Source organism: Rutilus rutilus (assembly GCF_951802725.1).
Source record: "Rutilus rutilus genome assembly, chromosome: 14".
Taxonomy (NCBI): domain Eukaryota; kingdom Metazoa; phylum Chordata; class Actinopteri; order Cypriniformes; family Leuciscidae; genus Rutilus; species Rutilus rutilus.
Genome location: NC_140219.1, coordinates 2,040,001 through 2,052,231, shown reverse-complemented (window position 1 = coordinate 2,052,231; position 12,231 = coordinate 2,040,001). Strand labels below are relative to the sequence as shown.

The 12,231-nt window shown below is 39.6% G+C and overlaps 1 protein-coding gene and 1 long non-coding RNA gene across 2 annotated transcripts in view; one reads left to right on the top strand and one right to left on the bottom strand.

The window, feature by feature from the left end:
• Nucleotides 1–2,156: 2,156 nt before the first annotated feature.
• LOC311303166 lies at nt 2,157–9,984 on the top strand. Its single transcript, XR_014629728.1, has 3 exons — nt 2,157–2,508; nt 4,185–4,323; nt 9,259–9,984. It is a non-coding gene; the product is annotated as an uncharacterized lncRNA (long non-coding RNA).
• A 1,870-nt stretch (nt 9,985–11,854) lies between these two features.
• Nucleotides 11,855–12,231, bottom strand: part of LOC311304265 (uncharacterized protein) — a 62,146-nt gene continuing 61,769 nt past the window's right edge. Inside the window, exons 4-5 of the mRNA XM_084431194.1 lie at nt 12,115–12,231; nt 11,855–12,031 (exon numbers count right to left, since the gene is read on the bottom strand). The exon at nt 12,115–12,231 is cut by the window's right edge and continues 3 nt beyond it. Of these exons, the coding sequence (XP_084287320.1) occupies nt 11,958–12,031; nt 12,115–12,231 (191 nt within the window). The 3' untranslated portion in view covers nt 11,855–11,957. The remainder of the gene's footprint in view (nt 12,032–12,114) is intronic.

The window sequence follows — 12,231 nt, the reverse complement described above, 5'->3', positions numbered from 1 at the left end:
CCCAGTTATCTTAAAACATATCTGGGCCAGTTTTGGCAAAGATATGGCTCAGTGAGCACTGGCTCATCTGGGTGTGAGCCAAAAGTGGCCCACATATGATGATCCAAATGTGGCCCAGTTATCTTAAAACACATCTGGGCCAGTTTTGGCAAAGATATGGCTCAGTGAGCACTTGCTCATCTGGGTGTGAGGCAAAAGTGGCCCACATATGATGATCCAAATGTGGCCCAGTTATCTTAAAACATATCTGGGCCAGTTTGGGCAAAGATGTGGCTCAGTGAGCACTGGCTCATTTGGATTTGAGCCAAAAGTGGCCCACATATGATGCTCCAAATGTGGCCCAGTTATCTTAAAACATATCTGGGCCAGTTTGGGCAAAGATATGGCTCAGTGAGCACTGGCTCATCTGGATGTGAGCCTAAAGTGGCCCATATGATAAATAATGAATATGGCCCAAATATCACAAGCCAAATGTGGGCCACCTATGGCAAAAACGTGGCACAATCGACAATGACTGATCTGGATGTAAACCAAAAATGGCCCACATATGTTTCAGCAAATGTGGCCCAGTTTTCTTAAAACATATCTGGGCCAGATTTGGCAAAGATATGGCTCTGTGAGCACTGGCTCATCTGGGTGTGAGCCAAAAGTGGACCACATATGATGCTCCAAATGTGGCCCAGTTATCTTAAAACATATCTGGGCCAGTTTGGGCAAAGATATGGCTCAGTGAGCACTGGCTCATCTGGGTGTGAGCCAAAAGTGGCCCACATATAATGCTGCAAATGTGACCCATTTATCTTAAAACATATCTGGGCCAGTTTTGGCAAAGATATGGCTCAGTGAGCACTATCTCATCTCGATGTGAGGCAAAAGTGGCCCCCATTTGACATGGCAAATATTGCCCAAATAATTAATTACAATTTGGGAAATATATACGGCACAGTCAGCATTGCAGGGTGTAAGTCTAACTTGGCTCACATTCGACGTGGCAAATATTCTTTGTGTTTCCCAAAAATTAAAACCTACGTGGTAAGTCCATTTCTGGATTCGATGCCACACTTCTGAAAATGGCTAATTTAGCTTAAAAGGGACAAAGATTGAACCTGTAATGGCCTGAATATTTTTTAAACATTTTTTTAACAACATTTAACAATATTTTTTGGTATGGATGGAGTAGACACTTAGGCTGGATGTGAGGCTACATGTACTTACATCTATGACATATATGCTATTGCTAACATATGTTTTGTAGGTACAGTGTCTAGAAAAGTTCAAGTGTCTAGGTTCAAACTTATGAAGACTTTTTATGGTTTTGGGATGTGCAAGAAGATACTTTAGTTGATGTTTGTGCAAAGCTTGGGGCACAATGATTTTGCCAAGTACATGCTCCTGTATCAATATATTTTGTTGATCTTGGAACAACATTCCTGTCCATAAAAATAGTCCTAACCCTAACCCTAACCCTAACCCTAACCCTAAACCTACAATCAGAGGGAAATGATAATAACATTGATCTAAAAGCATGGTTGTAAGCCTAAACTTGACACAACTGCAAACTTCAAATCTAATTGGTCGAATGCTGTTCCAGGATCAACAAAGATGTTAAGCCAGGAACATGTTGTATGTAGCCTACTCGGTGTAACCTTTCTTATCTTGCTAGCAGTGTCATCTAACTTCTAGAGCAGACCTGGACAAACTTCCACTGGGGCCTCAAGATGACTTAAAATTATGACAAAACTAAATCCACCAATGACAAAAGATATTTCTCATTATTTGGCTATTTTTATAACAAATGTACAGGATTTGTTGTGGAGAATATAAGGGGACATTGAAGTCAAAAAGGTTGCGATTCACTGTTCCTAGGTGTGTCAAAGTGACCCCACAAAGGGTAATATTTTAAACTCCCTTAAAATATTTAAATATGTAAAATATTATATTATGTTAAATGTATATGTATAATATTATATTATATTAAATGTTATATATATATATATATATATATATATATATATATATATATAAACAATATTTTATTCTAAATAAACCTTAAATTTTTCTTACATTTCTGGCTAAATATAATTGACATTTATACAACTGTCATCTTTAGGTTATAAACAATCTTTATTAAAGATTAAAAAATTATAATACTAATTGACACTATAATTGATGAAATACAATTAAATGAAGATGACAAATCAGCAGAACCTGCTATGAGAAAATATTATTTTGATATGTTTTCTTGAATACTTTTTCAAAGCCCTGCATTCATGACAAAATGTTCCCACTTTTTTGCTGATTAGAGATAAGATCCATTATGTTTAAATATAATATTTACTGCATTTGTAGTTGTCTGTGAAGAAAAAAAAAATCTAACTGACGATTTTCCAGTTCACGGCCCTTTAAATTTAAACGTTGCCGGAAAGCGCGAAAAAGGCGCTCAAAACCAAAACGTCAGAGGATTGTCAGGAGGACGGAGGACGGATACCAGTACTGCAAAAAGTCAAGGTAAGACGTAATCCATAAATGTTTATTTTTGTTAGCGATTGCTTCGTTATATCAAGTTGGAGTCTGCATGTTGTGTTATATAGAGTCGATGGAATAATTTATATTCGAAGTTACATTATTTTGGCAGTTCAACTCTAAGCTAGATCTATTATGGTTGTCACGAATGCGAAATGAACAAGTATCGATTGCTCGGCACGCCATTAACGTTACATTTAGATTTGCTCATGTTATCACTCTCCCAACCTTTTGTCAGTTCTGCACGGTTAAAGTATTTAACTCGTGTCTTATTTTGGCACAACAATGAAAAAAAAATAAAAAAAATAATATAGTGTAATTTGACATTCATGTTTATACATTGGACATAATACTGCACTAGTTGTATTACTTTGTGACAGCAATGTTTCATTAACCCTAGGAATAATGCACAAATAAATAAAAAAAACTACATGCTTTTTCTTACAATAAAAGCTTGATTACAAAGTAACAATAATAGATGTTTTGGGTTCAGGTAGACTAAAAGTTGGGTCAGGTATTAGGCTATTCCTCTATGTATTTCACATTTTTATTATACCCTAGTAATTATAAAATTAACATTAGTTGGCCTGCTTTATGTTTTGAGTCAGGATGTTTTCACCTTAATAACATGTGTCAATGTGATTTGCTACAGAAAACTGCGGGTGGGAATAAAATAGCCTACAGTTTAAAACACATCTAGTGGGTTTGCTGCCAAAAAGCCCCTTTTTTTATTTTGTTTCATCTGACCATAGAATCTGGTCCCTTTTGAAGTTCCAGTCGTGTCTGACAACTGAATATGCTGGAGTTTAATTTTAGCGGAGCGAGGAGGATTTTTCTTGAAACCCTCCCAAACAACATGTGGAGATGTAGCCTAGGTTTTTTTTTTTTTTTTTTTTTTTTTTTTTTTTAGGCTTTCTGACCCCAAGACTCCAGTAATCTCTGCAATTCTCCATCTGTGATCCTTGGAGAGTCTTTGGCCACTCAAACTCTCCTCCTCACCGTCCATTAAGACAATATAGACACACGTCCTCTTCCAGGCAGATTCGTAACATCATTAGTTGATTATAACTTCTTAATTATTGCCCTGATGGTCAAAATGGGGATTTTCAATTCTTTAGCTATTGTCTTACAGCCACTTTCTATTTTGTGATGTTCAACAATCTTTTGCTGCACATCAGAACTATATTCTTTGGTTTTACTCATTGTGATGGATGATTCAGGGAATTTGGCCTTTGTGTTTCCTCATATTTAAACTCCTGTGAAACAAGAAGTCATAGCTGGACAATTTCATGTTCCTAGTCACCCTGGTGTGCTAAAAAAAGATAAATATTAATGGGAATATACTTCTGAGATATTTTACTCGTAAACAAAATCTAGAGGTGTCAATAATTGTGGCCAATGTGTATTGGAGATAAACATTTATTTCATAATGTGATTTCCATTTTTTGACGCAGTCCGATCTTCCTAGCAGGCATCAAACTTGTTCCTTTTGGGGCATCTGGAAGCAAAGAGTGTCCTTGGCCATGGCCAAAATGTTCTTTACATTGGCGCTGGCTAACTATGCATTAACTATGCGCTAATGCTTGTGTTACCTAATTGGGTCCTAAGATTTTAAAAGTTGTGTAGTCTATCCTTGCATTTACAATGTTATATTTTTTTAGGAACTGTCAGAAACAACAGACTGACAGCTGCGGCCACCGATCAAGAGATCGAATCATTTATTAAAAAATGGCTTCATCTTGCAAGTGACCGAGACAGAGGGAGAAGAGAAAGAGAAACGGAGGAGGGTCCAAGACACCAGTAAGTCAGTTACATTGCGTTTTTGCTAGATGTGTATACCATGGTCTGTCTGAATACTTTATTCTGATTGGCTGCAAGGTGTAGCCTAGCCATTTGTAACACTTTACAAGTTTAACTACTTTAGTTAACATGTGGCATGAACAATTCTTCTTCAGTATTTATTAGGGGTGGAACGGTACATGTATTCGTATTGAACCGAAACGGTACGGCGTCACAGTTCGGTGCATGAATATACACGGAGAATACACGGTATAAAAATAAATAAAACTTGCGTGCAAATTAATTAATGTAAAGCGGGACTACTGTTAAATACGCATGTTCTTTAGGGACACCTAATCTGTAGCTCCGCCTTAGCTCTGAAGCTCTGTGTCTATAATGAACAGGCTGCGATGTCAAGATTGCAATTCTGGAATATGTTGTGTGCGTGCGTGTGTGAGAGAGAGATCGAGGCGCGGGCGCGATCGAACAGTGGAAACATAAAAACATACTCCATCATTTTGTTCATACAGGACATCATTCAAACTGCAAAGTGTTTACTTATATTTGTGTACACTTGCAATAAAACACAACATTGTGCTTTTGTCAAACTGTTAACTCTTGTCAAACTGTAACCTACAACTGTCACCCAACCAAAATCTCTCTCTCTCTCTCTCTCTCTCTCTCTCTCTCTCTCTCTCTCTCTCTCTCTCTCTCTCTCTCTCTCTCACACACACACACACACACACACACACACACACACATTGTTTAAAAGCAAACAATATTTATCCAACCCCATTTAAAAACAGTCTGTGGGTGCCAGGGTGGGAATTATGTAATTTTAGGGGCAAGGCCATTTGGCCTCCACCTTTTCTTTTTTTTTAGGGGCACCAAGGCCATATGACAGGGCACAAAGGCCATTGAGTACAATTCGATGGTTTTCCCATTCAGATTGATACCATAACATCCTAATTTGGAATAAGACATGGATTATGACTTTTTTAATAAAAAAAAACATTTTTTAATGAGAGAGAGAGAGAGAGAGCGCCATTACATCCAGAAGGTATACACCCTCACACAACAATAGAACAACATAAATGCCAATAAAAGCATTCAGAAACACCACAAATGCCAATAAAATCATTCAGAAACACCACAAATGCCAATAAAATCATTCAGAAACAACACAAATGCCAATAAAAGCATTCAAAATATTCATTCAGTCCTCTATATCATGTGAGAATGTGAGTTATTAATTATGATTGTCAAAGTTTACATTCAATATAGGCTATAAGCAAATTTTGTGTAAACATGTTATAATGTGCCTATATATATATACATACATACATAGCCTACATATACATATACAGTATATTGTAAGAATATGACTTAATAGTAAAGACTAGTAGGCTACTAATAAATAAACATTAGGCCTATGCTAAAGTTATTAAATAGCAGTCCCAAACTAGTTTTTGTTAATACAATGTTGGTAAAAATATAAAAAATAACACAAAGAAAAAATAGTGGCATTTTGGGGTTAATATGGAAAGGACAGTTACCATGGTGAATACACAATATTAACAATAACTGTTAATGAAACATGGAAACTGCTCCTGGTGAATAGAATAGAATGAAAATCATACCTGCATTACTTTTATTTCGTGTAATTTACAACGTAACGGCGTTGCATGCTCGTAGTTTCTTTTGCACTTGATCAGTGAGGCGATACAGCGCGCGCACCGCCGCATTTGCGCGTGCAATAGAAGAGTGTGCACTACGAGTACAGGATAACGGCTGACAGGACAACAAAGTCAGTTTTTCTGAGGTGAAAAACTTTATCTCAGCGTACACTTATGTCACTGCCTGGTAGTTCCTATTGTGCTGGGTTTTCTGAAGTAGTCATGATTCGCCTCTCATAACATAACATGCTCTAAACACGCACGCAGAGTGGAAAAGGAGGCGCGGGGAGCAAGGATCACAGCGCAAATTTGAACTATATCGATATGCGATATGGTCTAATTCCATATCGCATTTCAAAAATATAAAGATATATTTTTTATATCGATATATCGCCCAGCCCTACACTGCACCTGCGCGAATCCACAAACTAATTGAAGTTCAGAGACTACTTGGGTGGCTCGCTGTAATTCAAAGCAAGCCCACTATGCCGCACTGGCGCTTTATACATGGAACTTGGACAGGGCCAGGGCACACAGGCCACTGTGGCCGTACGATGATTTTTTTTTCACGGGGCATGAAGGCCAAAGTGTAGGGCAACGGCGGCCATGGCCGCGTGGCCGCGGTATAATTCCCACCCTGGTGGGTGCCATCTTTTGGACATTCATCATATTGCATTGGTTTTCATTTCTTGTCCTAAAAATAAACAGAGCACTAATTTTTTTTTTTTTTTTTTAAGTTACACATTCTACATTGATTAAAAAAGAAAATCAAATGTGTTTTTAATGGTAGTATTATTTTATACAGAAATAAATTATGTATAATTAACATGAGAATAAAGTTAGAAATTAAAATTTTAAGGAAAACAAATATATTGATCTGAAATGTAGCAAATTTATTTTAAATTCATTCAGGTACAATTACAAAACATATCTCAAGGTCTTTTTGTATTTTTATTAATTTAATTAATAAACTAATTATATAAAACTATTGTCAATGCACTACAAATAAACTGGTTCTATGCCTTTACTTTATTAATAAAACTTTTTAAAAAAATACAAGGCTTAAAGGAGAACTCCAGTCAATTTTAACATTGAGCTCATTTTTTTGTAAATTTGGAGTGCTGTCAGTACAGAGAACAATGACAAAAATCGGTGTTGCCTACACCGTGTTATCCTCTTTAAAATTTGCACCCTGTTGGGGCAAATTTTAAACCTGCTTTTAGCCTCTTAACATCCTTGATGTGTCATTACAAGTGCACCAGCCATGTGAGTGATTTTATTCAGAGTGAACAAGGTGAATCTGACTGCAGTAGATGTGAAAGATATGAATAAAAGTGATGTTAATTCAGCCAGCGCTCATACCTGTATTTACTTCCTGTTTTCGGTCTAAGTCCACATTAGTCGATTGTCGAGTTCACGCGCGTGATCATAGGTAACTAAGAAACAGTGGAGAACTCGTCAATCGACTACTGTGGACTTCGACCGAAAACAGGAAGTAAATAAATGTGCGCTGGCTGAATTAACATCACTTTTATTCATATCTTTCACATCTACTGCTGTCAGATTCACCGTGTTCACTCTGAAAGAATCACACACAGTAGAGGCTAAAAGCAGGTTTAAAACTTGCCCCATTTTAGTCAACAGGGTGCAAGTTTTAAAAAGAGGATAACACGGTGTAGGCAACACCGATTTTTGTCGTTGTTCTCTGTACTGACAGCACTCCAAATTTACAAAAAAATTAGCTCAATGTTAAAATTGACCGGAGTTCTCCTTTAAAGGGATACTCCACCGTTTTTTCATATTAAACTTTGTTATTCCCTTAACTAAGACGAGTTGATACATACCTCTCTCGTCTCAGTGCGTGCACTAAATCGCTCTGTCTTGTGGCGAAACTTTGTTAGCACTTAGCTTAGCCCAGTTCATTCAATATGGGCCAAGCAGAGAAGCTACCAAACACCTCCACGTTTTCCCTATTTAAATACAGTTACTCGCGTAGTGTAACTCGACCTAGGACGGTGACACAAAACAAAACGTTGCGCTTTTCTAAGCGTGTAAAATGGATAACTATATTGTATGGCGGAATACCATAGCAAGTGCTTGGAAGCACTTCGACTTGGCGCAGTAATATCTTCACTCGTGAAAAATCCTCTCACCGGCCCCCGCTCCCTCTAGTGAAGATATTACTGCGCCAAGTCGAAGTGCTTCCAAGCACTTGCTATGGTATTCCGCCATACAATATAGTTATCCATTTTACACGCTTAGAAAAGCGCAACGTTTTGTTTTGTGTCACCGTCCTAGGTCGAGTTACACTACGCGAGTAACTGTATTTAAATAGGGAAAACGTGAAGGTGTTTGGTAGCTTGTCTGCTTGGCCCATATTGAATGAACTGGGCTAAGCTAAGTGCTACCAAAGTTTCGCCGCAAGACAGAGCGATTTAGTGCACACACTGAGACGAGAGAGGTATGTATCTTAGTTAAGGGAATAACATAGTTTAATATGAAAAAACGGTGGAGTATCCCTTTAAGACATTTATTTTCCTTTGGTGGTACAGCCTACAGACATGCACAAGAAAAAAAAAATGCCTTCTACATTTTTGTTTTGCTTTTCCCTCCATTGTACAGAACTCGTACCGAACCGTGATGTCCGAAACGAGGCATGAACCGAACCATGACTTCTGTGTACCGTTTCACCCCTAGTATTTATTAATCGTAATTAATGCTAATTGTGATGCTTACTAATGCATTACTAAAATCAAAAGTTGTATTTGTTAACATTAGTTAATGCACTGTGAACTAACATGATCAAACAATGATTGACTGTAACTTTAAGAAAGCTTAATAAATAATGTAGTTAATGTTAGTTAGTTAATACATTAACTAATGTTAACAAATTAGACCTTACAGTGTTACCAAACCGTTTAATGCACTGGTAGTTCCAGTCCATTTATTCATCATTCAGTATTAATGTGCTGCTTTGATTAAAGCACAGAGACAGCTGTTTTTAAAGTTTTTAAAACTTGCAGCTTCACTATTAGTAAATAGACGGTGTATAGACGCAGGTAATTCCTGAACGCATCTCTCACTACAGTGCCTGCTTTTTTTGTTTTGTATTTATTTATTTTATTTTTTTATTATATTTTGTTTAGGGCTTTTTTATTTAATTTGGCTTCTAAGTAGTTGTGTGTGTGTTTGTTTTGTACTTCAACACTATTGTATTATCAGCGTTCTGTTACTGATTCAACAGTTTTTTTTTTTTTTTTCATTTGTGTATCCAATAAAGGCTTGCAAGATTGCCATGATGCAGATGGGCCCAGTCAAGGAGGTCAAATTCTATCATTTTGGATGGTTCCATTTGCCAAGGTTTTGTAGCATGTTAACTTCTGTGTTGTCTGTTTGTTTTTTTTGGATGACCAAGGCTACTGGAAACATGTTTTGTTTTTATTTAGTTTTTACTATGCTTTCTATGCATATATTTTGTGTTTGTTTATTGTTGGGGTTTTTTTTGGTTTGTTTTTTTGTTTAGATTGCTTTCCAGTTTTGAAAATGTAAACTTGCAGTGGGTTGTTCTTTGGCAATATTAATAAATGATGCAAATGTTTTCAGAAATGTGTTTGAATCATCTGTTGTAACTTATCTTAACATAAAGAGGGGCCATTTTTATATTTCTCTTTTCTGTATGTTGGATATTGTTGATGCAGAGTTCACTTAGTGTCAGTGATATTCAGTCACTGAGTTTCCCAAAGTTTAAATGGCACAGCATGCACACACAAAAACACACATTTAAGGCTTATTTAGTTCATTCTTGGCTAATATGTGGCTGAACAAATGGCCTGCTTGTGGCCCAGATCTGGTAAACAGGAGTGGACCACCCAAGTGCCATCATTTCAGGTATACATACAAGGTGTCGAATCTGGGCCCGAATTAAAATGAACTGTGGCTCAGATTTGTGCCAGTTCTGCTTCATTTGTTTTGTTTATGGCTGACATGTGGCATTGCTATGGTTTAATTGTGGCCCAAATCTGGCAAACAGGAGCGGACCGCCCAAGTGCCATCATTTTCATCTGGCCCACATACCGCGTGGAATGATGGCACTTGGGCGGTCCGCTCCTGTTTGCCAGATGTGGGCCACAATTAAGCCATAGCAATGCCGCATGTCAGCCATAAACAAAACAAATGAAGTAGAACTGGCCCATATCTGGCCCAGACACCAAAGTTGCTGTGGCCCAGATCCGGCCCACACTTGACACTTTCATCTGGCCCACATACCGTGTGGAATGATGGCACTTGGGCGGTCCGCTCCTGTTTGCCGGATATGGGCCACAATTAAGCCATAGCAATGCCGCATATCAGCCGTAAACAAAACAAATGAAGCAGAACTGGCCCATATCTGGCCCAGACACCAAAGTTGCTGTGGCCCAGATCCGGCCCACACTTGACACTTTCATCTGGCCCACATACCGTGTGGAATGATGGCACTTGGGCGGTCCGCTCCTGTTTGCCAGATGTGGGCCACAATTAAGCCATAGCAATGCCGCATGTCAGCCGTAAACAAAACAAATGAAGCAGAACTGGCCCATATCTGGCCCAGACACCAAAGTTGCTGTGGCCCAGATCCGGCCCACACTTGACACTTTCATCTGGCCCACATACCGCGTGGAATGATGGCACTTGGGCGGTCCGCTCCTGTTTGCCAGATATGGGCCACAATTAAGCCATAGCAATGCCGCATGTCAGCCGTAAACAAAACAAATGAAGCAGAACTGGCCCATATCTGGCCCAGACACCAAAGTTGCTGTGGCCCAGATCCGGCCCACACTTGACACTTTCATCTGGCCCACATACCGCTTGGAATGATGGCACTTGGGCGGTCCGCTCCTGTTTGCCGGATATGGGCCACAATTAAGCCATAGCACTGCCGCATGTCAGCCGTAAACAAAACAAATGAAGCAGAACTGGCCCATATCTGGCCCAGACACCAAAGTTGCTGTGGCCCAGATCCGGCCCACACTTGACACTTTCATCTGGCCCACATACCGCTTGGAATGATGGCACTTGGGCGGTCCGCTCCTGTTTGCCGGATATGGGCCACAATTAAGCCATAGCAATGCCGCATGTCAGCCGTAAACAAAACAAATGAAGCAGAACTGGCCCATATCTGGCCCAGACACCAAAGTTGCTGTGGCCCAGATCCGGCCCACACTTGACACTTTCATCTGGCCCACATACCGCATGGAATGATGGCACTTGGGCGGTCCGCTCATGTTTGCCGGATATGGGCCACAATTAAGCCATAGCAATGCCGCATGTCAGCCGTAAACAAAACAAATGAAGCAGAACTGGCCCATATCTGGCCCAGACACCAAAGTTGCTGTGGCCCAGATCCGGCCCACACTTGACACTTTCATCTGGCCCACATACCGTGTGGAATGATGGCTCTTGGGCGGTCCGCTCCTGTTTGCCGGATATGGGCCACAGTCAAGTGTGGGCCTGATGTGGGCCAATTCGGCTTCATTTGTTTTGTTTACGGCTGACATGCGGCATTGTTATGGCTTAATTGTGGCCCACATCTGGCAAACAGGAGCGGACCGCCCAAGTGCCATCATTCCGCGCGGGATGTGGGCCAGATGAAAGTGTCAAGTGTGGGCCGGATCTGGGCCACAGCAACTTTGGTGTCTGGGCCAGATATGGGCCAGTTCTGCTTCATTTGTTTTGTTTACGGCTGACATGCGGCAGTGCTATGGCTTAATTGTGGCCCATATCCGGCAAACAGGAGCGGACCGCCCAAGTGCCATCATTCCGCGCGGTATGTGGGCCAGATGAAAGTGTCAAGTGTGGGCCAGATCTGGGCCACACCAATTTTGCTATCTGGGCGCTGTATATTGACTCAGCCAAAGCCAACAGACTACAGTAAAAGACCACATGACTCCAGATGTGTAAAATGATTTCTCATAGATGTGACGAGATCTGCTGCTGAGATCTTCAATCTTCTGCTGTTTCTTCATGTCCTTCTCTAAATCTTCTCATTCGCACGTTTTGATCTTCCTGTGTCTTTCCTAAAAACATCAGATTCTCATCATCTTCACACTCTTAATATTTGCATGTCAAATCCATAGTGATGAGGATAAATGTGTCTGACCTGACGTGAGTCTCATGTAGATGTGAAAACCTCCTAACAGACCCAACAGAACCATCATCTGAAAACACCAGACCAGCACATGCACTACAGATGATGAACTCTCTGAACAAAACACAC